The 26867-nt window shown below is 40.8% G+C and overlaps 6 protein-coding genes and 1 long non-coding RNA gene across 10 annotated transcripts; 2 read left to right on the top strand and 5 right to left on the bottom strand.

Moving 5' to 3' along the window:
* Positions 1-51: 51 nt before the first annotated feature.
* Positions 52-2191, bottom strand: LOC135337416 (uncharacterized). Its single transcript, XM_064533345.1, has 4 exons — positions 1995-2191; positions 1181-1668; positions 966-1080; positions 52-649 (listed from the first exon to the last, which is right to left on the bottom strand). The coding sequence occupies exons 1-4, from the start codon at positions 2089-2091 to the stop codon at positions 84-86; spliced, it is 1266 nt and encodes a 421-aa protein (XP_064389415.1). The 5' UTR covers positions 2092-2191; the 3' UTR covers positions 52-83.
* LOC135337418 (uncharacterized) lies at positions 1637-8618 on the top strand. Of its 4 annotated transcripts, none has more exons than XM_064533347.1 (4): positions 1637-2072; positions 6314-6393; positions 7122-7263; positions 8410-8618. In XM_064533347.1, the coding sequence occupies exons 1-4, from the start codon at positions 2045-2047 to the stop codon at positions 8481-8483; spliced, it is 324 nt and encodes a 107-aa protein (XP_064389417.1). In that variant the 5' UTR covers positions 1637-2044; the 3' UTR covers positions 8484-8618. The 4 variants fall into 4 exon arrangements, with proteins under 4 accessions (XP_064389417.1, XP_064389420.1, XP_064389418.1 ...); XM_064533350.1 differs by lacking the exon at positions 1637-2072 and adding an exon at positions 5220-5656; XM_064533348.1 differs by lacking the exon at positions 1637-2072 and adding an exon at positions 5663-5810.
* LOC135337417 (uncharacterized) lies at positions 3821-5118 on the bottom strand. The gene is made up of 2 exons (XM_064533346.1): positions 4884-5118; positions 3821-4615 (listed from the first exon to the last, which is right to left on the bottom strand). Exons 1-2 carry the CDS (start codon positions 5116-5118, stop codon positions 3987-3989), a joined length of 864 nt encoding a protein of 287 aa, XP_064389416.1. The 3' UTR covers positions 3821-3986.
* Positions 8558-10830, bottom strand: LOC135337420 (uncharacterized). Its single transcript, XR_010395101.1, has 3 exons — positions 10486-10830; positions 9261-10365; positions 8558-9156 (listed from the first exon to the last, which is right to left on the bottom strand). It is a non-coding gene; the product is annotated as an uncharacterized LOC135337420 (long non-coding RNA).
* Positions 10831-10919: 89 nt separating this feature from the next.
* Positions 10920-13996, bottom strand: LOC135337198 (uncharacterized). Its single transcript, XM_064533097.1, has 4 exons — positions 13780-13996; positions 13154-13662; positions 12951-13053; positions 10920-12454 (listed from the first exon to the last, which is right to left on the bottom strand). Exons 1-4 carry the CDS (start codon positions 13994-13996, stop codon positions 11883-11885), a joined length of 1401 nt encoding a protein of 466 aa, XP_064389167.1. The 3' UTR covers positions 10920-11882.
* A 336-nt stretch (positions 13997-14332) lies between these two features.
* On the bottom strand, positions 14333-15275 carry LOC135337412 (uncharacterized). The gene is made up of 2 exons (XM_064533343.1): positions 15084-15275; positions 14333-15028 (listed from the first exon to the last, which is right to left on the bottom strand). Exons 1-2 carry the CDS (start codon positions 15202-15204, stop codon positions 14469-14471), a joined length of 681 nt encoding a protein of 226 aa, XP_064389413.1. The 5' UTR covers positions 15205-15275; the 3' UTR covers positions 14333-14468.
* An 11-nt stretch (positions 15276-15286) lies between these two features.
* LOC135337404 (outer dynein arm-docking complex subunit 2-like) lies at positions 15287-25120 on the top strand. Its single transcript, XM_064533336.1, has 25 exons — positions 15287-15601; positions 16632-16695; positions 16781-16889; positions 17123-17339; positions 17642-17672; positions 17739-17817; positions 17870-18006; positions 18237-18350; positions 18518-18654; positions 18898-19056; positions 19281-19358; positions 19443-19611; positions 19752-19971; positions 20092-20228; positions 20472-20597; positions 20705-20812; positions 21118-21228; positions 21402-21556; positions 21719-21779; positions 21853-22037; positions 23667-23730; positions 23868-24107; positions 24189-24232; positions 24414-24591; positions 24863-25120. The coding sequence occupies exons 1-25, from the start codon at positions 15360-15362 to the stop codon at positions 24974-24976; spliced, it is 3279 nt and encodes a 1092-aa protein (XP_064389406.1). The 5' UTR covers positions 15287-15359; the 3' UTR covers positions 24977-25120.
* The last annotated feature ends 1747 nt before the right edge of the window (positions 25121-26867 follow it).

Below are 26867 nucleotides of genomic sequence, written 5' to 3'. Positions count from 1 at the left end.
ATGTCTCACATGTGATGACAGTTACAAACTTATAATACTTAAAACGTGACTCAACAGTAAAAAATGCTATGATTAAACGATTTTTAGTTAGCATACACAACGCTCTCAGAGCTGGCAGATACCTCAGCTGGGCATGAGTACACTTCAACACGATTCTTAGTGCTCGAACTGAGCGCCTGATACTCTTGTTCATAAGGTTGCTCAATTCTTTGAGATTGAAGCGGCAATTCATCCTCAAGAGCAGGAGCTCTATTTTTATCTTTATTCTTTGGTAGTGGTAGCGGTTTCCTGCGTTCTTTCGATGTCTTGCCATCACCAATTCTTTTTACTGCAAATGGTTGCTGTGATAGAGATTTGACTCCAACAGGTTTTGGAGAAATAGGAGGTGGTTTTCGGAGATCTGTATAGTCATTTGTGTCCATTCCGTCAGCATCAATGGCGTGATAAAAAATCTCTGGTGCGTTGTCTTGAAGATGATTGAAGTCCGTACTATTAGCTAGGGGGAAAATTCCCTTGGCACCAACGTCAATGTAACCAGCTGAGTTTTCCATTTCCTGAGGGGGGGTGATAGGTTCGTTGCCATGGATATCAACGGCCGTCAGCGATTGCAAGGGTTCGTTTGTACTGTCAATTTCAGTTGATAGCTTTTCTGGAAATGATTTTAGTGTTATAATAAGAGTTCAATTGGGTCCAATAACTTTGATTTTTTTGACAGAGGCCTTTTAGATGATGTAAAAAGTTTATTTTGAGCCCATGGTCTTTCTGAAAATTATGGCCCGTCCTTAGGTTTTAGCATACAATTTGAACGGGCTCCTTCTAAAATGGGACCATCAGAATTCTAGTTACAGAGCCGACTCTAGTGCATGCAGAAAGGGACCTATATCATACTTGCCTGAGGGCAATAGTGAGTGGTGGAATCCTAAAATGTACTGCCTTCCATTATTATAATTATATTGATGACTTACTCTTTGATCTTAGAATGCAGCAGAATATACAGCAGAATATACAGATGATCAAGAAGAGAAGGGCAACAAAGAATGAGGAAACGGCTACGCCCACTATCAAGACCGGTGTGAGATCCTGTATATGGAAATAATTATACGTAGCAATAAAGCGTGTGTACAGAGATTGTACATGCCTAACGCCCACACACACATACACCCACGCATCCTGTTTATACCTGCTCACTTGAGGGAGAGGGGTCCACCGTTGTAGCCGTTGTGGCTATGGTGGGTGTGTCGATGATGCCCACAGGCGTAAGAAGCGATCCATTGTCAGCAAACATGGTTACTTGTTGAGACATAGACAGTCCTATGCAAGGAGGGTAATCATCGTATGCATCACGGGGTAGCACTGTAAACACTGCACTGGGTTCGTAGGTCGAATTAACCTCTCCGTAGACTCCTGCCTGACACCAATAATCACTCGGACCTTCTGCTTCTATTAAATCTTTTAGTGAAAGTCCTGAGATGAAATATTCTTCATTCCTCATTGAATTAGTTTCCCTTATCATCTCTATTTCAGAGTTGTTAGAGCTTCTAAACCAGCGGATGGTGTGATTGGACAGACCTCCTTGCTGGTAGAGGGCACAGATTAGTTGCTTAGGTCCATCAATGTACGGGTTGCAAGAATACTGGCTAGTTGGTTGCATAGTGTAGAGTAGGGGACCTTCAGTGTGTGTGTATGTGTGGGAGGTTATATATGGGAAATGCAACGATAAATAACTACTGTAGAGAGATACACGGTATACCAATAATGTTTAGCATAATAATTAATTACATACATCGCTAAAAGGCTTTAGACACTAGTTGATAAGATCTACATGGGAAGTACATGGGAAGTACATGGGAAAAGTGCCTCAGAGCAGGTATACTATGGGACTTAGTATACCTGCAAATTTACTTAGTATACCTAGTATTCTGTTGTCAAGTAATTGTATTGTAGTCAAGCGGTTTGCGCATGCGCACTAGTATCTAAATGAGTTAGACACTCACTATTATCAGGAGTACTTGATGCAGGCCAGCTACGATCTTGAGCAGAAGCTATGGAGAATAGTAGAACAGCAAAGCAAAGTGAGAAGTTGAGATCCATATCTTGTGTTGTGTGCAACTGGTAGCTAGCTACAAATTGTGTTACTTTGTGTACTTTGCTTGTGCTTGTGCTTTCATACACATTTTATGCAACTCTAAAGTTTCCCCTCTCCACACCTTAGCATAATTCTGCACACCCATTCAGTATATGGAGTCTACAGTACAGTGTCAGCCAAGCAAAATATACAATACTGCATAACTTTTGTTTTAGTGCAATGCCATACACACATGCACAGAGGGGATGTGGGGTATGAATATTTGGTGGTGCAATGCCATACGCACACAGATCGAGGGGGTGGGGGGTACGAATATTTGGCAGGTATATATACGTGACATTATTGTAAACAAGATTAGATTTAATTATAAAGTGGAACAAGGCGTACAAACGGTTAAGCCTAATAAGGTTTAATAGCACAACTATTGGCTGTCTGGCCGTGATACTATGCATGCATGCATATGCACATAAAATTAATGATCGAGGCTATATATAGTACTATATATAGTACTACTATATATAGTACTATATATAGTACTACTATATATAGTACTACTATAAATGACCTAATGCTTTGTGTTCAATACCTCTTGTATCGATGTCATTAAAAGGCTGCTACATTTTAGTCAATTAACTCCCCTCTTTGAGTTAATTGCCTCGGCGACACCTGACAATCCACCATCTAATAGGATTGCAGTTCCACTAGAATATTCTCCTCTGAGCAAACTTAATTGGTTCCAAAGTCGTCGAAATCTTTCCCTTATCTGAAAGTGGTTTATGTGTGTAATGTGTATGTGTGTGCGTGTGGTGTGTGTGTTTGAGAATGGTATATACAGAAGTATAGGGGGTGGGATCGGGCTTTCCGACACATAATTACTGACTCAGCCTAAAACTTAGAAACAGCTCAAAGTTATAAATGCAATCCAATCTGTATCTAGGTTATTGCATATAGTGTGGGTGTGGGTGTGAGTAATGAGCTTGTGTGTGCATGTGTGTGTATGTGTGTGTGTGTGTGTGTGTGTGTGTGTGTGTGTATGTGTGTGTGTGTGTGTGTGGGTGTGTGTGGGTGTGAGTAATGTGCTTGTGTGTGCGTGTGTGTGTATGTGTGGCAAGTATTTAGATTCGGCTACGGGAGATGCATGCAATGATAAATACAGTAATGTGTAGTAAAGCATACGTATATATACTACAACAAGGATGATTGCTTGCATGCATGGACAATTACCATTATCTTGAAAATCAATGCTTGGTACTACATAGCGGCAAAAGCTGACTGCATCCGGGTGTGATAGAACACCTATTTGACAAAAATCTTGCTTCTTCGTTTTTTGGGTAGTGGGGTATAATCCAGTTGTTTCCAAATTGAACAAAAAGACTTTAGCTTCCTCAATTGTTGCCATTGTCGTATCGTATTGTATCTAGACGTATTCTGTAGTGTGAATAAAGTGTAGCAGTCATTGGGACTTCCACAATTATTATATACGATTGTGTCGTAGCTAAAAAATTTGTTTTCACGTGTCAACTTTACTTGGCCTTATATGTAATTATCTTTAGGAAAATGAAGAGTGAGTGGGCATGTGTAACAGCCCATCGATCCTTTTTATAAGCTATATATATATACCTGATTGCATTCAGGTTGCACATCATCGAGACATATATGTAGTCGAGACTGTGCATACTGATGTAGGAAGAGGAATCAGGCGAGTGCATGCATAGACCATGCAGATAGGGTTCGTCTAGTGTAATAACAAATGCCGTATGAAATAGAAAGTTACAAATTCAATGATTAATACCAAAACACCAGATTGTCCAATATAAATTGTCTACAATAACACAATCTACTAAAAATAATGTCCTCAATTTATGTCCACTAACGTAATCCCTCGGGAAATTTTCTTGCGTTAGTATCGCATTTTAACTTGAACGTGGCTCGTCTGAGTATTGGCGAGCATGGTTGGGGTAGTGAGACACCAATTCTGAACGTTTGGATTTTGGCTCATTTCTGTAACAAATTGAATCAATCTCTCTACGTTTGTAAGTGCGTCGGTAAAGCCATTGGAACTGACAGCTTGTTCGATCCGGTCATCACAGGCATCGTTTACACTCTCCTTGAAATCATCTATGTTCCATGGTATCAGCTTGAATCCCAAGTACTTCATCTTTGCAATGCACTTTAGTCGATCAATCGTCATACCTAAACTATCAATTCCAAACATACCGAGAATTCCAATAGTTGGTTTCTGATTAGAACTTCCAAATGTCCCAATAAAGTAGAGAGATGTATTCATGTATGGTGGGAAATTAAGCAAGATTTTTTCCGGAGGAGGGAATCGGCCAAGTCTGAGAGAGCTGGAGAACAAAACTCTGTGTGGATCCGAGTCCGTGTTGAGGGTGCGACCGTAATCCGTTGTGGCATAATAAGGATTACCGGCTGGGGCATCGACGAAAGTGTTTGGAGACACAGTGTTGATTAGATGCTCCAGTGACCATTCATTCAGTGAGCCGTTACCATCATCAAAGCAAGACTTCTCTGTATGCAAGTGAAGAAACACAAATTGATAAAATGGATCTATTCTGCACATATGCAACTAAAAGTATTACAGTGGAACCCAGATACACTCGGGGAGTATAAAGTTTGGCAGACATGGCCTTTGTTGAGGGGGCAGACATGGCCTTTGTTGAGGGGTTGTTTTGTACACAAACTTATTTGGTAAAATTCCAATTGAGAGAATATAATTATAGTATTATTAATGTAGCATAACTAGTTATCATAACTGGCATAGAAAATGAATGCTTACTTGTATGGGCAGTGTCTTCCGGATTATCGTCAGTTACTGGTTTAGTCAGTTGCATTTTAGTCAGTTGCATTTCTTTAGCCACTTCATTTTGCAGCATTTTCTTTTCAATCTCGTCCTGAATAAACTTGATTTTGTCTGCGTCCAATTTCTGATTTTCAGCAGGTGCTGCCATGGCAACTTGCTTCCCTACGACAAGGGAGAAGCTAACAAGTACTAACAGCCGCATAACCTCCATTCTCACTTTTAGATAGTAATGTCAACTGTTACTTTCAGCCCTTAGACTTATAGTAGACAGACGCCTATTGAAAATATAGCTTCTTGGTAATTGACTGCATTTGCATGTAGTTAATGGTGGGTGGATGTGGCTGCGCCTCCATTAAATTAATTATCCACCTTTGCAAACACCCTCCTTAATTAATGTACTCTGATGTAATTAATGTACTCTGATGTAACTAATATACCCGGTATGTACTTACACATTCCAGCATGCAATACACTTAGTTGTGACACTTGCCTGGCCAAAATGCAGCGCCCTAAACCTTCCAACAGCTGTAGTGTCTGTTCAGATTTTGATGTAAGCAATCGATGGCTGCAGGAGATGGAATACTATACGCAGTTCATTGATGTCGTTTCAGGTGGAGAGCAAGATGGTCGGATGTTGAGAGTGAACAATTCCCATGCCACAAACGATGGGTTCAGAGCAGAGCAAGGAAGCCTTGAGAGGAAGGAGAAAGAAGTATTACATCATGCACATCTGCTTGCTTGGACTTGAGGTGTCAATTCTCTACTTTTTCATTCCTAACTCTGTTGATCTTTTCCTTTAAACAAAATTTTAATCAAAAAACAAACATGGGGAAGATCACTGTGTTTGCACTGGACAGTTGTCCGTTTTGTAAGAAAGCAAAGGAGCTATTGACAAGCAAGGGAGTGAGTTTTGATGTCATCTCTCTAACTCAGCAGCCTGAATGGAGGCCTCTGATGTATTTGCTTACCTTATTTTCTACCCGTATGGTACTTCAAATTAAGTTTCATATACCATTGGATTCCTTGTTAAAAAGCGCTTCTATCTATAATTATGCTGTAGAGCTGGTAATCTCCAACCAGCTACATTTTCCATATAAAAGTCCCAGGCATACTTGTCCACCACATAAAGCATAAATGAAGCCATAATTGACCACATAACTTCCGGGGTCGAACTCAACGCAAATAGACTTTTACTGGTAGTTGCTTTACTAATGCTCAAAAGTAAACAACCATCACATGTTATAAGACAGCTAGTGTGCCCAATAGTATTATGAGATTGTAAGTATTATGAGATTGTATTCATGCTTAGCAACATTTCAAATGGTTTACAGTTGTTATTCAGCTACTGTAGCGTTGTACCCTTCACATGTGATCCATAGCCTCTGCTGTACTCACGGTCCTTACAGGTTCTGGTAGAGAGATCTACATGGTGGGTGCCGGAGGGGAGAAAGGTCGCGAGGGAGGAGAGGAGAAGCTGTACTGCCAGGTAAGTGCCACTTCTCTGCAGTCTATAGTATTGCATGTAATTATAATCAGTTGGCACTGAATTATTTCCTCTTATAAGTAATGTTAGCTAACCAATCAGAGAAAATTATTGTCTATAATTATGCCTCGGTGCGCATGCGCAAGCGAGGTATACGGTAGTGTGTTTGTGTGTGTGTGTGTGTGTGTACGGTGCTCAAGGATCAATGAAGTGCAAGTAAGAGTTTCTATAAGCTTCTAGTCATGTTTTCTTGGATTCGTATTTGTGGATTTGCAAAATAAAGCTTCGTTCTCGAGTTATGCCTGGTTTTGCTTACTTGGAATGCCATTGCAGCCTTTTCAGAAGAGTCTGTAGCAAAATTTGGTCACCGAGTGTTGCTATTCTACTTAGTAGTTAACTCTGCACTAGAACGCTAGCTATTGGTAGCTGCAAGAGTGAGAAGAGAGCTGCAAAGCTCTGCTGACTTGTAGCCATTAATTTTAGACTGAACTTTTGGCATCGATCGTTTTTAACAACAATCATCGTCGATCATTACCCACTCTTTGAGTTTCCCTGTGATTCTGGATTCAAAAATGTTCATCATGATAATTATAATCAATGTGTGTATAAAAGCTAGCTATTAGTAGTTTTATGTTATGTAGCTTTGGCACCTCCACCGAGGCATCAGCACTTTCATTATAATTATATAATTATTGTAGACTTAAACCGCTTCCTATCTTTACTGTGAGCAGGTTACCATAGAGGATAAAGTTACACTGTTTCTGGACGGCCCTGACAAGTTTCCGACTGGTTTAAAAGACAATGACGACTATAAGAAGTTTGGGTATGGCTACCATCTGGGAGGAGCGCCATGGATTGTCGGCCAGGTCAAAGGTCAGGATTGTTTCCACACATGGCAGTCGAGATATTGTAATGCTGAAAGTGACTGGTAGTAGAGTGGTGGTATGAGGTACTTATTTCTATTAATCTAGACTTCTGTTTGTATCAATCTCATCCTTTTTTAAACACTAGCTTCCTACAAAAGGAAAATGCCATTCAAAGTGGACACCAACATAAACATTAGGCCACTCCAAGTGATACTCTGGTTTCTGGTCCACCGCCCGCATAAGATTTTATCATTATTTCTACTACGCATGCGCAGAATGGTCCATGTGGTACAAAATAGTGTGATAATGATATTCATTTGCAAAATAATGAGATTCATAAGGTGAAATTGATAATGACATAATGAGAAAAGACGCCCGCCCTCATGCAATTAGAAAAACTTCAGGACCAGAAACCAGAGTATCACTTGGAGTGGCCTTATAACATGCCTTCAGTATCAAATACCGTATAGCGGGTTATTTTCGTATGTGGTGGACATTTTCGTATATTTTGTATTGAAGAGCACCATAAACTACGAAATTATTTTACCGCCATAAATTCAACGTCACTCTTGAGCTGTACGAAAATTTAAAAATACGAAATATTTAAATAGGTCGCTCGCACAAAAATGTTCGCCAACGAAAACTACCCGCTATACGGTATTAACTACTACAGTATAGGCCCCACCTACATGTACATGTACATGTACGTCGAAATGGTACAAAATAGGATTGAGTCCCAAAAACCAAATTAATATTGTTGCTCTGAGTGTATATATTCGTGCTGTTAATTGTAGCATACGTCGTGTATAACAACAGCCTGGGTATTTTATCGTGACTGAAACTACTATCTCAGTTTGGTAGTAGTTAAGAGGACTACATGTCATGATCGAGGTACTCACCGATTGCTTATAGAAGTGTGCTTGTATCTATTGTACTATTCCCCATGCATTGTGCCTTGTGATCCCCGGCCATGCATTAATTGTGTCTTGTGATCCCCATGCATTGTGCCTTGTGATCCCCGGCCATGCATTGCCGGTGTCTTGTGATCCCCATGCATTGTGCCTTGTGATTCCCTAGTAACATTCCCATCCATACAATGCCAATTAATTGACTTTGTACGTTACTCTGATCTCACAATGCATACGCTGTGCAGGTACTGTGGTTGCTATGGAGACACAGCCTGGCATTCTAAAAGAGAGTCAGATATCCCTCATCGAGGAACTTTGAGATAAAATTCAGAGTGATTTTAGCAATTAACTGCATGACAAGCAGTTAAGACAAGAATAATTATAGTTTATATGTAGCTTAGTACATTTTTATTACAATTTTTGTGAATGCAAAAGCAGATCAATTAAAAACAACCTCAAATTAAGCTACTTACAAAACTGACTAACAGTCGGCCTTGTACTCAAGTAATTTATCAGCTGAATCTGTTTATCGAGAACTTCTTGAGCTTCTTTGAAGTTTGCATTACTGTGGAGAGTGCTCATGATTTCTTCTTTGCAATTCTTGGTCAAGGAATTAGCAAACTTCTCCCAATCCATGCTCACGACTTTGATGTTGTTAGCAACCAACTTCGCCATACATTCTAGCTCATTAGCACTCCCCATGGATGAGATATGGCTAACATATATTGTGAAAGATGAAAAAGCAGAAGGTTTGAATTTGTCCAAGAATAACGGGATACAACAAGGAGAATTGTTCGTCCATATCTGTTTCGGTTTAATTCCAGACGAAGCGAAAGCAACATCAGCTTTAAAGATGGAAGATTCCCTAAACATTGTGGTACCATCGTCAGGAGTAACGTAAGTGTGGCTAAACTCAGACGTGACAGATGTTAGCCATCTTCGCAGATCACCAAGGTTGAGAGATGTATCAGTAGGATTGTAGAGACAGGGAGCTGCAGAGAGAAACATTCAATGGTTAACTTATAGATCTATACATCTACCATGCAGATCAAGTCAGTACTGTAGCATGCAGCTATAGGCTACAGTATATACTCACTACTAGATCTATCCTCCTCCCTTGCCTCATCCACTCTGTAGCTCTGGTCATGTTCTCTACAGCAGAGAGCTAGAGGCAGCAGTGTACACAGCAAGAATTGGTGAAGCCCTATCATAGCATACATGCAGTCTATAGCTAGCTCTATATATCTTACCTCTAACTCTGTAGATCATCTAAACTACTTTTATAGACATGTCATGTGTTAGAACTCAAAGTCTCACAGTCACAATGTATATTGTAACTGAAAGTGATGAATGAATGAATGATATTTTATCCAGCAAAGGAAGGGAAGCACAATAGGCTGCTAGGCCTCTGAATGATGTTTTATCCAGCAAAGGAAGGGAAGCACAATAGGCTGTAGGCCTCTCAAGGGTGCTCCCCAAAACACAAATATAAATAGATCTACTGCTATAATAATGAGAGGTCAATAATTAAGGTATTATAGGTGAGATTAGAGTGCTTTAAACTAATGAGAGAACTAGATCTAATACAACATAGCCTCCTTCACAAGGCCTCATCAGTGCGGCCTGGAATCGAGGCTATACATACAACTGCATGTGCTAGGTAAAGAGTTCTACAGAAAGCAGCTATTAGTATAATGGTTATTTAATAGCTGTATACACATTCTGTGGAACTCTTTATTGAAGGCTTAGAAGCATGCAGGCTTTTAGATGGCATGTTTTTTTGACAGGTTTTTTTCTGGCCCGTTCTAAATTGGCTCCTTCTATAAGTTTTCAGAAAATTGTTGAGTGAATCGCAGAACTCTAGTTACAGAGCCAATTCTAACCTAAGGGGAATGTAACTATAGCAACTCTGCTGTATTATCAAGCTTTTATTTATGTTGTCCATAATTATGTTTATATAGCTGTTTGTGATGACCTCCCGGCCGTGGATAATGGCCTCATTACCTACTCTGAGGGGTCAATAGCTTTCAATATTACCGGAGTTGTTAGAGCTTCTAAACCAGCGGATGGTGTGATTGGATAGACCTCCACGCTGGTAGAGGGCACAGATTATAGTTGCTTAGGTCCATCAATGTACGGGTTGCAAGAATATTGGCTCACTGGTTGCATAGTGTAGAGCAGGGGACCTTCAGTGTGTGTGTCTGTGGGGGAGGTGTTATATATGGGAAATGCAACGATAAACTATTGTATAACGGTATGTATAACACCAATAGGCATAATTACATCATTAAAAGGATAAATTCATAGCTGTGTACACTCACTGTTATCAGGAGTACTTGATGGACTCTCGCTATTATCCGGAGTACTTGATGGACTCTCGCTATTATCCGGAGTACTTGATGGACTCTCGCTATTATCAGGAGTATACTTGATGGACTCCAGCTAGTATGATAAGCAAAAGTTACGGAGACTCGTAGAATCAGTAGAACAGCCAAGCAAAGTGAAAAGTTGAGATCCATATCTTGTGTTGTGTGCAACTGGTAGCTAGCTACAAATTGTGTTACTTTGTGTACCTTGTGCTGTCACAGTTTTATGCAACTCTATAAAGTTTCCCCTTCCCCACATCCTCAATATACATGTATGGAGTCTACAGTACAGTGTCAGCCAAGCCTATACTACTGCTAGTCTCATGAATCAGCCGCACCTTTGGACACCAAAGGTGCGGCTGATTCATGAGACTATACTACTGCATGCATAACTTCTGTTTTAGTGCAATGTCACACACACCATATGCACAGACTAGACAGAGGGGGTGGAGGTTTGAATACTTGGAATTGGGTACAAGGGAACAGGATGGAACAAGGGGGAACACATTAATGGTAACCTTATAAGGTTTAAATATTGGCTGTCTAGCCGTGATACTAATTGCATGATATCATGTATGTCAGCTAGTACAATATTCCCTACTAATGACCTAATGCAATACTTCTTGTATGGACGTGATTAAAGATCTGCTAACATTGTAATCAATCAACTCCCCTCTTCGGGTTGCCTTGGCGATACCTGACAATCCGCCACAGCCGTCCAATAGGATTGTCCCAGTCCGCTGGTCAATCCCCAGTTCCGCTAGCGCCATTAAAATATTTTCCTCAGAACTTGATCGCGAAGTCGTCGAAATCTTTCCCTTATCACATCTGATAGTGGTTTACACAAAACCTTTGTTATGCTGAAAATACATTCTCTCCATTCGGTCGCATTGTGCACAAGAAATTCAATTCAATGTTCATACATCAGACTGAAAATGATACTTATAAGACTAGCTGCATGCATGTTTTTATACTACGGACTTAAGCCAAGTTGAGGGTTGATGCTCATGTTTTAGCACTATAAGTTTGAAGGGCAACTGTGCTAGCAAAAACTATTTCTAATAAGAGTCCGATTCGTATGATTGATTAACTTCACAAAGGCCTTTGTTTGCATGCACGCACAACCATGCAACCATAGCAACAATCTGCCAAGAAATAAATGGAAACCGGGTTCCTGGAATAGATATTGAGTGCCTATAAGGTGATACTGATTTGTTGCTCGTATAAACAACGGTTTAGATCTACCCCTGCACTTTGAAATTGATAAAGGTATATGACATAATAGTTAAAAACTTACAATACCAAAACATGAGTCAACAGTAATGATTAAACAAATTTAGTTAGCATACACTCTAAGTCTTAGAGCTAGCAGATGGATATGTATACAGTTCCAAATAATCCATCGTTCTTGAACTGAGCTCCTGATAGTGTTGTTTAGAAGGTTGCCCAATTCTTTGAGATTGATCATGAGGTAGCGATTTGTCAAGAGCTCTATTTTCGCTTGGTAGTGGCAGTGGTTTTCTGCATTCTTTCGAAGTCTCGATATCACCTATTCTTTTGACTGCAAATGGTCGCTGACAATTTATTAATTGAGATTTGACTCCTCTAGGTTTAGGAGAAATAGGAGGTGGCTTTCGGAGATCTGTGTATTCCCTTTCGTCCATTCCGTCAGTGTCAACGGGGTGATAATGAATCTCTATAGAGTTGTTTTGAAGATGATCAAAGTCCGTACTATTAGGTAGTGATGTACGTAGGGGGTGGTCTAGGGGGGGAATTCCCTCGGCTTCAACATCAACGTAATATTCCGAGTTATCCATTTCCTGAGGGGGAGTGGTGGGTTCGTTGCCATGGATATCGATGGTTGTCAGTGATTGCAAAGGTTCATTCGTACCGTGAATAAGGTCAATTTTAGTTGATAGCTTTCCTGCATGGATGAAAACAATAACTTATTATTACCTTATACTATTATAAACGGGAACTAATTTTAGCGAATTTTAGTACACGCTAATAATTAAAAAATTATGAATCTCATTAAAAAAAAACTTTTCCTTATATACTTTTGAGAGTATGCTAAGCAAGCTAGCCCTTTTTTCATCTGTATTTGACTCCAAACTCTCTATTCAACCTACTAGTACATCTTTTGACTATTGTGGTAATGAATTTACTACAAAAATTAAGTACCCTAAAAACAGAGAAAAATCTGAAAACGCTAAAAGTACTACCCGTCTATAATAGTAACATTAAGGTATTGCATGTAGAGCATATTTGAACGGCCATAACTTTAGTTCCGTTGATCCAATAACGTTGATTTTCAGATAAAGTGTTAAAATCAAAAGTCTATTTTTGGGCCTGTTATTGGACAAAAGACCATGTTATTATATGAGCTATTATAATGAACTTCCATATTATTAATGACTCACTCTTTGATCCCAGGACGCAGCAGAAGATACAGATGATCAAGGAGAGAAGGGCAACAAAGAATGAGGAGACGACTACGCCCACTACCAAGACCGGTGTGAGATCCTGTATATGGAAATATACGTAGCAATAAAGCGTGTGTACAGAGATTGTGCATGCCTAACGCCCACACACACACACACATACACCCACGCATCCTGTTTACCTCCTCACTTGAGGGAGAGGGGTCCACCGTTGTAGCTGTTGTGGCTATGGTGGGTGTGTCGATGATGCCCACAGGCGTAAGAAGCGATCCATTGCCAGCAAACATTGAGAGCTGTTGAGACATGTACAGTCCTGTGCAGGGAGGGTACCCAATGTACGCATCACGTGGTAGCACTGTAAATACTGCACTGGGTTCATAGGTCGAATTAGCCTCTCCGTAGACTCCTGCCTGACACCAGTAATCACTCGGACCTTCTGCTTTTATTAAATCTCTTAGCAGAAGTGTTGAGATTAAATAATCTTTGTTGCTTGAGATGGTTTCATTTATTGGTACTGTTTCAATATTACCGGAGTTATTAGAGCTTCTAAACCAGCGGATGGTGTGATTGGACAGACCTCCTTGCTGGTAGAGGGCACAGGCTAGTTGCTTAGGTACATCAATGTACGGGTTGCAAGAATATTGGCTCACTGGTTGCATAGTGTAGAGCAGGGGACCTTCAGTGGCTGTGTCTGTGTGGAGGTTATATATGGGAAATGCAACGATAAACTATTGTATAATGGTATGTATAATACCAATAGGCATAATTACATCATTAAAAGGATAAATTCATAGCTGTGTACACTCACTGTTATCAGGAGTACTTGATGGACTCTCGCTATTATCAGAGGTACTTGATGGACTCTCAGAGGTACTTGATGGACTCTCGCTATTATCAGAGGTACTTGATGGACTCCCGTTATTATCAGGGGTACTTGATAGACTCCATCTATTATAAGAAGCAAAAGTTACGGAGACTCGTAGAATCAGTAGAACAGCAAAGCAAAGTGAGAAGTTGAGATCCATATCTTGTGTTGTGTGCAACTGGTAGCTAGCTACAAATTGTGTTACTTTGTGTACCTTGCTTGTGCTTGTGCTGTCACAGTTTTATGCAACTCTATAAAGTTTCCCCTTCCCCATATCCTCAATATACATGTATGGAGTCTACAGTACAGTGTCAGCCAAGCCTATATACTGCATGCATAACTTCTGTTTTAGTGCAATGTCACACACACGCATGCACATGCAGACTAGACAGAGGGGGTGGAGGTTTGAATACTTGGAAGGTAAAAGCGAACAGGGTTTAGGCCACAACACACACACACACACACACGAGGGGGCGGGGGGTTTGAATACTTGGAATTGGGTACAAGAACAGGATGGAACAAGGGGGCACAAATGGTAACCTTATAAGGTTTAAATATTGGCTGTCTAACTAATTGCATGATATCATGTATGTCAGCTAGCACAATATTCCCTATACTATAATGGCTATGACCTAATGCTTTGTGTTCAATACTTCTTGTATAGACGTGATTAAAGATCCGCTCACATTGTAATCAATTAACTCCCCTCTTCGAGTTGCCTTGGCGACACCGGACAATCCACCACAGCCGTCTAATAGAATTGTCCCAGTCCGCTGGTCAATCCCCAGTTCTGCTAGCACCAGTAAAATATTCTCCTCTGAGCAAACTTGATCACGAAGTCGTCGAAATCTTTCCCTTATCACATCTGATAGTGGTTTACACAAAACCTTCGTTATACTGAAAATACATTCTCCACATTCGGTCGCATTGTGCACTGGCAAGAAATTCAATTCAGTGTTCAAATATTCTTCTTGTAAGAGAGATAATATTTTTTGCTCTGAAGCTCCAATTAATGGGGCCGAGAGAAATACGTAACATTTATGACGAAGTTCGCTAAATTTCTTCAAATTAGTTGCAATTTCTTGGTCAATGTGAGCCTTGCTTGAGTGCAGTACTGAGGATGCTTGTAGAATCATGAAAGCAGATGTTGCTTGTGGGAAGATGCACGTGCTGGGTACCGTACCAGTAGACACTGCAAGGGAAGAGGAAACGAAACGTTTGCGTATGATAATAAAAATTCGAGCTACCTTTGATTTTGTATTGCCCTGTTTTCAATATTCTGTGTATGTCAGAGCCATTCAGACTTTGATGCAGTATCACCAGCTGGGAGGAGCTTGTGTTTCCAGAGGAAAGAGCAGTAGAGGTCATAACTGCTGTCTTCCTGAAGTACTTGTTGGGGAAATTCCCCACCCACACAAAGTGAAGGTGTTGATAAATAAAGACGGTTGTCGTGGATACGTATAAACACGGTTGTCTAGGCTACAGGATCCGCTTACAGTAAAGATTATCAACTTTGCAAGACGATGGGAGCTACACTTTCATGCCGTGCTGAATGGACCTCTGCTACTGATAAATTAGGAGGCAAGCTCGATTTCAGCAAGAGCAATGAGTCAATGCTGCTAGAAATACTACAGTATGTTGAGGGCTTATGCAGGGACCATTCTAGAGAAGCTTTGGTGCTGTTCAAGCGACCCTTCGTATGGACCACCTCTCTGAGCTACTCACAATTCAACCAACTCAAGAACAACCAAGAGTATGTTTTCAGGTGAGCAATAGCTAATAAAATAACTGTGCGTGCCAAATTTTTTTAGCAAGTGGTGGGTTTCGATTTCCGTTTAAATAGCTTCCAACAGAAAACAGAAATGCGTATATATTCAGGGGGATGCATAGTAGCTTAATTATAAGTTAAGTACGTGGTAATAGCTACTACAAGAGGTTCAAAGGTCGCCCACTTATAGCTAGCTAGCACATGGCACGAAGTGATAGCCATTGGCTGAGGTTATGGGAGCAAGGAGATACTCCGTGGCATGTGGACCAACCTGACTCTCAGCTACAAACCTATATAAGTCTACTCACAAAAGATGACTCTAGTGCTGCGATACTTTTGCCGTTTTGTGGAAAATCTCTGGACTTGATTTGGCTATCTGAGCAAGGCTACAGTGTAACCGGTGTCGAACTATCACCATTAGCCGTGGAACAATTATTCGAAGAAAATAGCATACCTCACGCTAAGACCGAAATAGGAATGTTTACTGTCTATACAGCAACGGATAGAAACCTCAAAGTATTGGTTGGATCTCTGTTTAATTTGACCCCTAAGATTACTGGTTTACAAGATGCTGTATGGGACTGTAGATCACTGGGAGCTGTGAATATTCAAGATAGAATTATCTTTATTCGAGTACTCCTCTCGATTTTAAAACCATCCGGAAATATTTTAATCTCTCATTTGGATTATGACCCATCAGAGCGTGATGGCCCACCATTTAGTTTGACCGCAGCCGCAATACAGATGCTGTTTAGTACTGATGGCTGGATAGTTGAACGAATTGCCAGTGAGGACTTGAGTGGAACACCTGTGGCTGTCATGCATCACCTAAGCTGGGCCAATCAACTGCTACACCTCGTTCATAGAAACGGACACTAAAACATTGTATATTAAATTTTACTGGCTCTGTGAAAAAAAAAGTTTAAATCGGATTTTGCTGCTCAATATTATGGGTGTTTTATACGTACGTAGGTGGGATCAATACCTACAGCATGCTCTTTGTTTTATTCTGTCTATTTTCTTACAGTGATAATGTGATAGTGTCCACTGCTAAGCAGGATGGTGGGGACCCACATCTCACTGTTACTGAAGTAAGTACATTGTAGAGTGGTCAATATATACGTTAGCTTTCCAAACTTCATCATTTATTAATTTTAATGGTGGTGTTTCTTGCAGGAGTCAGCTGGGAGAGTTGAGATTAGAGCTCTCAATTTCAAGCAGCTCAACCAAGTGCTCAAAATAGCCACCGACAAGAAACTGAAGGAAGTTCAGCTCTGTCTAGAAGGTGTGTATAGAGTAGCACTTGTAGCTATGCATTCAAGGTTTATTTTAGTAATGGTTGGCGGTTGATAATTTCCTACTTGCAACCCCTTAATATTTGAAGCCCACATTTTGCCCACTTGTACAAAATCCTAAAAGAAACTCTGATACCATTGTTTGTATTTCCTCGCTCTATATTTCACTAACACCACACACACACACACACACACACCCACACACACACACACACACACACAGCTAACCAAGACCCTATTGCCAACATTATGGGACCTGCGTACGCGTCCATCGGTAACAAGAACACGCTATTAGAGATCCACGAGCGACTGGCCAGAGAGAGAGCACGCGGCGAGGACAGTGGATCAACTGATGAGCTGGACTCTTCCTTCAGGCTACTACTGTTACTCAATAGCCTGGATGTTAGTCTATTACACTCCACTGTCAAGCAGATGGGCAAGTAAGTCGTCAGTAATTATAATTATACCGTATTACTAGAACGTTTTGCAAGCATCAAAAATATATTTTATCTTTGCAAACATTCTAAAAGCGAATTTTGATTGTTCCGCAAAAATAGAATTGCTATACTCGTAGTTGTATGACATCCTTGCCAGAACGCAAAGTATTAAATTTTATGCTGATTTGGCTCGTTTTTCACCAGCAAAATATTCTAGTAATATGCATACGATAATGGTGTGTGCATGATACAGTGTGCTAACCCCCCGCCCACACACACACACACACACACTATCTTTTTTTTAGGGAAGTTCGATTGTCTCCAGAATCTGTCGAGGTAAGAGCTATATAGTATATAATTATTGTATTGCTATTATAATTATATATCTCCTTCCTTGTACAGTCTGAGGTTGAACTATTGAAGCAGTTTAGTGGAAATGATGGTGACACTGCTTGTCTCAAGGAGATCAAATTCACCTCAGGTAATATTACATCTAAATACAATACCTAAACCCCTCCCTTCTTTCTGTGCAGGTATGGTATTTTCCAATGGTTGTAGAGCCCCACCGTGGAGACAAGTGCTAGGGGATATCTGCTACATTGTGGTTGCCCCCGGTGATGGGACTGAGTTCTGTGTCTCTGCTACCACTGAAGGATACTTTATCAACAAAGTGAGTCAGACAAATGGATTGGATATAACGGTTAATCATAAGAATATTTTTGGGCCTGTTGTGAAAATACCATGGGCTATAGCCTATCATCTTTTTCCGAAAATGAGAAATTATGGCTCGCAAATTTGAGATTTGAGCATACCATCTAAACGGGCTCCTTCTAAGTTTTCAGAAAGTCTTTTAAGATAACTGTGTCTTAATTGTATTATATTATCCACAATTCACTGTAGGGTTTGACGTCAGATGGAGAAGTTGGCTATGATCGTGTGGGTGATGTTCACTCAACGTTGGTGGCCCTCATCAAAACCAAGAGCAAGCAGTTCACCAGTAACATACAGAAACAGGTACAACAATTTATATCAATGCATGGCGTATATAGATACTGTCGAAGCTAATACTGTATTGTGTGTAGACTAGTTAAAGACACATTACATTCTTTGTAGTTTCATACCTGTAGATTGTGATCTATCATTCAGTGCTGTGTCATGAAGGTTACCTTTGCTTCTCCCAGGAGTTCAACTATACTGACCCTAACACTGCCAACACTGAGGAGAGTGCGACCATTATACTGACGGAGGTGTCTAACTCATCAGAAGCTATTAAGAGGCCAGGAGAACAAGACAGGAAACCAACATCTCATAGCATAAGGTAAGCACATATCAAAGATATTGTATCAGATGCCCGTATAATTTTCGTATGAAAACGTATCCAGTTAAATATTCGTACAGCTCAGAATGATGACCTATTGCGCATAATGATTTCGCAGTTTTAATTTTCGTAAAATACAAATTCCCACCATACAAGAATAACCCGCTATACAGTAGCTAGCTACATTGTATTTATGTCACTGTGCATTATATATAGGGATTATACGTTTCCCCTCTTGTGCAGAGCCACTCCTAATAAGGCAGTTATGGCTGGCAAGAAGATTCCAAAGAGTACGTTTACTTCTCCCAAAGGGAAAAGTTTAGAGCCCTCACAGAAATGGAAGAGCCTCGGCCTGGACACCAAGTACTACACCGCACCACAGAGTCCACTGAAACCACCCAGGTACGTCACATTTATTTTACAAGAACACTAGAATAGTCTATTTCAATATTTCTGGGAACGTCCAGTTTTAAAGCTAAAATTTGCATGTAGTATATAGCTGCTTTGTAGTGCTGTGTACAATAATTATGGTGTGTTTTTCACGCTATAATTATTGCCAACTGTTGCAGCTCTTAATCCAGCCCCCCCCACCACACCCTCACACACCACACACCACACACATGCAGCACTAAGGGCAAGTCACGATCCATCAAAACTAGTGAAACAAAAGCAACGTCTGCAACAAGCATGAGATCAAAATCACAGTAAGTTCTTGAAAATAGCCGATTTGAAAAATGTTATCCTCGAAAATTACCCACCATTGCTTGTAACATCATCTGCTTGTGTAGTGTCAGTCGCGGTTCTACTGCCAAGAGTTGCGATGATTCTCCCGATGGAGAGAGCGGTAGTGCCTCGGATATGAGTGAGGAGGATGACACTACTGACAGACGCCCTGACTCCAACACTGACCTTCCCTCTGAGTACTGGCAGATACAGAAACTCATCAAATATCTCAGGGTAAAGTGTTTCAGATAGCTTTGATGGCCGGCCCATAACTTGAGTGTAAGCTCTTTCCTAGCTCTATAATAATTATGTGTGTTTAAATTTTGTGTACTTAATTAGTAAAATATTACGTCCATATTGTCTAATTCTCGCAGAGTGGTAATCAGACATCAACTGTTATTGCCCTGTGTTCAATACTGGACTTTGACCTCAGCCAGGAGGCCTGTCAGCTTGCCATACGTGATTCCGGTGGTCTAGATCTGCTAATTAATCTATTGGAGACTGACGATGTCAAGTGTAAGATTGGATCATTGCGTATTCTCAGGGAGATCTCTAAGAACACTCAGACTAGAATGGCTATAGTGGACCTAGATGGTAAGTGGTGGATTACTGTAGTCAGCTCTGTAACTAGAGTTCTGACGGTCCAAATTCATGATTTCTGAAACACACACCACCCACACACACACCCCCCCCCACACACACACACACACACAGGGCTCCCCATGTTGGTAGACATACTCCGTTCTCCTGTGAGGGGTCTCAAGTGTCTGGCTGCTGAGACCATTGCCAATGTGGCCAAGTTTAAGAGATCTCGCAGGATTGTACGACAAAATGGGGGAATCAAGAAACTGGTATGAACAATTAATTTCCTTTAATCGTAGGGGCCTCCCTTTTCAGGAGTTCCACGTAATCTGTTCCTCTGTGTGATAGAGATGCTTATATAATGTACGTACGTACACACATACAATCTGGATTAGACCCGTTTACAAACGCGGAATAGTTTAATCCTGCATGGGGTTAGAAGCTAGGTCTCGTGTAAACTGGGCTTTTAAAGATATGCTTATACTGTACGTACACACACACTACACACATAGGTGAGCCTACTAGAGAGTCCTGGTCAACCTGGTTCACCCTTCACTGGGGAACAGAGTGACCTAGAGGTAGCACGCTGTGCAGCACTCGGACTGTGGAGCTGCTCCAAGAGCAAGAGCAACAAAATTGTAAGTACAAAGTATAGTGTCGTTAACGTTATAACAGTACGGTTGTAAGTACGTAGCTTTTTAGTAATGTATAACACGTATGTACTAGCTCTGACTCCTTTTTGTAGGCCCTTCTCAAGACTGGTGCTGTTCCTTTGCTGGGCCAACTTCTCTCTAGTGATAATGTCGACCTGCTCATACCAATAGTAGGGACTCTACAAGAGTGTGCATCTGAGGTAAGCACATACATTTTTAAACGTGGGGAGGTTGTGATTTAACCTTTTCAACAGCCATAACTTGAATTCTGTTGGTCTAATGTCAAACCGGCCTTGGACCATGGGCTATATTTATCCATAGTACGGCCAAATTGACAAATACTTGTATCTGAACTTTGATAACACCATTTGAAAGGTCTCTTTCTAAGCTTTCAGAAAATCATAAAATTGGATCCAGTTATGGCTGTTGAAAGACAATTTCAAACCTAATTGCTTTTGGAATGACCTTTCCAATGGTGTATTTACCCCTCCTCTCTCTGTTGCAGTCCTCCTATCAGGGTTTGATCCAGAGTGAAGGGATGCTGGGACATTTGGTGAGAGGTCTCAAGACTGACAACCAAGAGCTGCAGAAACACTGTGCATCAGCCATATTCAAGGTACATTCTACCACAGACAACTTGTGTGACTGTGCCTATGCAGTATACATATGTATGTAAATTCGACAGATACATAGTATAAAAATTGCTTGTACCCTATGTGTGTGCATTGTAGATATCAACATGAGTATGCAGCTTCTAACTCCCCCACACCCACACCCACACCCACTCAGTGTGCGGAGGAGGAAGTGACTCGATCGCTGGTACACTCTCATGATGGACTCTCACCACTGGCTGCACTACTCAAGGTCACTGACAACAAGGACCTCCTCATAGCCGTGACTGGGGCTGTATGGAAGTGTAGCAAGAGCAAGGAAAATGTCATAAAGTGAGCTAGCTATGTATATCTGGAGCATTTATAGAATGACAGCTCTTTATCTGTGGGTGTGTGGGTGTGTTTGTGTGTGTTAGTATTGCAAATATGGTATCTATATACACGTTGAGATATCTATAAATCAGTTGTTGATTTCACTTTTTGTGTCTGCTTTAGGTTCAAAGAGTTGAAAGCAGTTGAGCAACTGGTATCACTGTTGGGCAATCAACCTGAAGAGGTACTACAATGAAACTGAAACCTAATAACAATCTAGCTACAGCAATGAATAATATTATTATCCTCTGATGCAGGTTCTGGTGAATGTGGTGGGTGCTCTGGGAGAGTGTGCTTCTCGATATGCTGACAGTAGAGTGGTCATACGCAAGGTTGGTGGGGTAGCCCCTCTCGTTCAGCTACTCACAGGCACTAATCAACCACTCCTCATCAACACCACCAATGCTGTGGGTGCCTGTGCACTGGACCAGGAGAGCATGGCGTACGTTACATTGTATAGCTTTAATACATGTTCAACCGTACAACCCTTTTCCCCTTTTCCCTCACTTGAACGAACATTTTACTCTAGACTAGTGCACAGTGTGGTCCCACTGTGTACACTGTAGGTAAAGTCCATCTGTGTTGAGGTTGATAGTCATACATATAATTGTCACAACTGTAATTGTTATACATGTACTTCACTGAATTTCAAAGTTTCATATACCATTGGATTCCTTGTTAAAAAGCGCTTCTATATTATGCTTTAGAGCTGATAAGCTTCAACCAGCTAAAAGTTTGCATTTTCCATAGAAGTTCCTGGTATCAGTACTCCACATAAAGCCGTAATTGACCACATAACTTCTGGGCAACTCAACCCAAATAGACACTTTAGCTAATGGGGGTTGACTATTCCCATTGTGTACACTGTAGGGTAGCTAATGGTTGACTATTCCTGTGTACACTGTAGGTGTAGCTACATATAGTGGTTGACTATTCCTGTGTACACTGTAGGGTAGCTACATATAGTGGTTGACTATTCCTGTGTACACTGTAGGGTAGCTAATGGTTGACTATTCCTGTGTACACTGTAGGTGTAGCTACATATAGTGGTTGACTATTCCTGTGTACACTGTAGGGTAGCTACATATAGTGGTTGACTATTCCTGTGTACACTGTAGGGTAGCTAATGGTTGACTATTCCTGTGTACACTGTAGGTGTAGCTACATATAGTGGTTGACTATTCCTGTGTACACTGTAGGGTAGCTACATATAGTGGTTGACTATTCCTGTGTACACTGTAGGGTAGCTACATATAGTGGTTGACTAAAGTGTATTCCTGTGAGTTCAGCCCAGAAATTACTCGTCAATTATGATGGCTTTATGTGGTTGACAAATATGCCAAGAACTTCTATGGAAAATGCTAACTTTTAGCTGGTTGGAGTTTATCAGCCCTATAGTATTATAGATAGAAGCGTTTTTTAACAAGGAATCCAATGGTATATGAAACTTTGAATTTCAGTGAGGTATAGCAAAGTTATGACATAATTATGATGGTCATGCAACCTCAACACAAAATTATACTTTTAATGGGTACACAGCTGTAAGTAGCAAGTGTACAGTGTGGACCCACTGGGTGCACCGCTGTAGGGCTAGTGGTTGACCAGTGTACAGTGTGGACCCACTGGGTACACCCTGTAGGGCTAGTGGTTGACCAGTGTACAGTGTGGACCCACTGGGTACACCCTGTAGGGCTAGTGGTTGACTAGTGTTGTACAGTGTGGTCCCACTGGGTACACAGCTGTAGGGCTAGTGGTTGACTAGTGTTGTACAGTGTGGACCCACTGGGTACACAGCTTTAGGGCTAGTGGTTGACCAGTGTACAGTGTGGACCCACTGGGTACACAGCTGTAGAGATAGTGGTTGACTAGTGTTGTACAGTGTGGTCCCACTGGGTACACAGCTGTAGGGCTAGTGGTTGACCAGTGTACAGTGTGGACCCACTGGGTACACAGCTGTAGAGATAGTGGTTGACTAGTGTTGTACAGTGTGGTCCCACTGGGTACACAGCTGTAGCCTAGTGATTAAGCACTAGTATAATTATGTTTGCTCTCTATATACTTACCTACTTAGTGTGATTGACAAACAAGATGGAGTACGGTTGCTGTGGTCTCTACTTAAATCACCCAATGATGATGTAAGCACACAACACTGACCTTATAACACATTGCTACCGTTCACAAACAATAAATATATGTCATTATCTGTGCAGTGAACATGTGTACGTATGTAACTGCTGCTCTTTCCTTTATTACTGCCTCTCTTTTCACGTAGGTCCAAGCATGTGCTGCGTGGGCTATCTGTCCGTGTATTGAGAATGCCAAGGATGCTGGTGAATTGGTACGATCATTTGTGGGAGGATTGGAGCTCATAGTAGGGCTGTTGAAGTCCCCTGACCACGAGGTCCTGGCTAGTGTGTGTGCAGCCATTGCTAAGATTGCCAAGGATGAGGAGAACCTAGGAGTCATCACTGACCACGGTGTGGTACCACTACTGGCTAAACTGACCCATACAGTAAGTGTAGCAGTGTGATTGTTGAACTACATACTATATTAAAAATGCAACAAATTACTTAGTTCCCCTCCCCCTGCATAGACGGATGACCACCTCCGACGTCACCTTGCTGATGCCATGGCCAGGTACAGACAGTACCCTACTAGTGCAATACACTAGCACAAAAGCGAAGGCTATAGTAGCATTGTGAATTTCAGCCGTTTTGGTAGCTATTTTTGAGGGCTCGTAATTTTATGTTTTGTATAGCTTTCTAAATGGTACCCAATTTTCCAAGTAGTCATATTGACTTATGTTATGTTTTTATAGGTGCTGCACATGGCGTAACAATCGTATTGCATTTGGAGAGGCGGAGGCAGTAGCTCCACTTGTCTCCTACCTCAAGTCACCTGACCTGGATGTCCATCGTTCCACTGCCTGTGCCCTACACCAGCTCTCAAAGGATCCTGATAACTGTATCACCATGCATGAAGCTGCTGTAGTCAAGGTACATGTGTGTAATCACTTAGTGGAGGCCTTTGCTGTATGGTACTATAGAGTCATGTGATGTAGAGTATACATGTAATCCCAAATGATATTTATAAAGCAAGTAAGTAAATTACCTACTACTATATAATATATATGACTATGTGTATCCAATTATGGTATTAAGTCATTCCGATAAACTTTCACTGTATCACACACACACACACACACACACACACACACACACACACCACCTCACATACACCCACATGCACACACCCCCACACACACAGTGTCTCCTCCCTATGGTGGGTTCCACTGACTTTGTCCTGCAAGAAGCTGCCGCTGGTTGTATCAGTAACATACGTCATCTGGCCCTCGCCAATGAGAAAGAAAAGTTCATGTGAACTCAATCTATAATATATAACTTGTGAGACTTGTTGACAGCAACTATAATTATGCTGTATGATGATAATTATTTTGATTGTTATGTTTTGCTTTGTTAAAATACATTTACAAAGTTAGCATTCATCGCTGTACCCCCCCCCTTGTGTGACGGTGTTTTGTGTGGAATAGTTAGTGTTTTTTATTCGCTGTTTCGCCTTATGGCTGAGCTACCTATACGGATCACTCTGGGATCACAATGTAGCTAGGTGACTTTATCATGACCACACCCAGTTTGATATTGAGCATGACTGTACTCAGAAAACACAAAAATAGCTATCACCTCAGAACTAGAATAGCTACACTGAAAAACAGTTGACCTTTTTTTTTAAGAAAATATTTTGTGATTTTCTTCCCCCTACCAAAATTCCTGGATCCGCCCCTGATATAATTATGATTATTATATAGACTAATAGGACAAAACAAACTATGCATGCATATAGATCTAGTTTGACACTGACAGTTACCGTATAGCGCGAAATGTTCGAGGGGCTTAATTTTCGCGGATTTCGTGGGTTAGAATTCTATACGAAAATAAAGTCCACGAAAATTATTCTTCAATTAGAATTACCTGCTATTGTGCAAATATTTAAAGGCGTGGCTTCCGGTAAGCAGTCATTCCGCGAACATTGTGCAACGAAATGGTTTTTAGAGACCAATCCACGAAATATAAGTGCCTCGAAAATTTCGCGCTATACGGTAGTAGATTTGTACGTATAGTAATTCTTACTAATTTATGCCAGTGTATGTGGGGTGTTTATAAAATCCTATTTAAAGTGTTCCACAAGCACTTTAATAGAAGTGTATATTAGCACTCTTTATTGTTCTGGTAACATGTAGCAGTTACAACTGCACTCCTAGTGTTGTGATAGCACACATTACTAATGTTGAAAATGTATAGTTACAATAGCACCTTGAGTGCCAACACCCACCTAATGCTATTAGGTGGGTGTTGGCACAATAGTACCTTGAGTGCTATTGTAACGTGCTATTATGTCAACACCCACCTAATGCCATTAATCAGGTGAGTGTTGGCATAGCACTCAAGGTGCTATTGTAACTATACATTTTTAACAGTGGCATGCAATAAAATTATGATATCATGTTCTCAAAGTTATGCCATGCAGCATATAGTATACGTATCTGGGTGTATGTGGTTAAGGTAGGTATAATTATATGCCGTATATGTATCGCGAAGTTTTTGCTGCTTTCGTAGGTTAGCAATCCCACATGAAAATTCTCCTATAACGTGCAAAGATTGAAAGCGTGGCCTGAGAGTGTCTCCGGTAAGCATGCAGTCAACTCACAATACAATGAAATGCGATAGAACATGCAGTTATACTGTTCTATCTATGCGTGCTTTTCCAGTGCCTCAAAAGTTTTGCGCTATACAGTACCATGCAGGAATAATCCTGACAGTACCTTAATTAAGGTGACATGTTTTCGCGGGTATTAATTTCTGCTATTTGGCTAATGAGAAAGAAGAGTTCATGTGAACCCTGAGACTTCAGCAACTGTATGCATATGATGTATGAAGATTTAACTATAAGATTGTTCTGTTTTTCTTTCGTTTAAAGATCATATCTTCATGTTGTGGTTAGAATCTGTCCACATGTTTACTTTCATAGTGCATTTAATGTCATAATGTCCAGGTGTTTACTTTCATAATGCATTTAATGTCATAATGTCCAGGTGTTTACTTTCATAATGCATTTAATGTCATAATGTCCAGGTGTTTACTTTCATAATGCATTTAATGTCATAATGTCCAGGTGTTTACTTTCATAATGCATTTAATGTCATAATGTCCAGGTGTTTACTTTCATAATGCATTTCTAGAACGCATCTACGTAT

The sequence above is a fragment of the Halichondria panicea genome, chromosome 6, assembly GCF_963675165.1.
Source record: "Halichondria panicea chromosome 6, odHalPani1.1, whole genome shotgun sequence".
In the NCBI taxonomy this organism is placed as follows: domain Eukaryota; kingdom Metazoa; phylum Porifera; class Demospongiae; order Suberitida; family Halichondriidae; genus Halichondria; species Halichondria panicea.
This window is presented reverse-complemented; position numbering and strand designations above follow the sequence as displayed.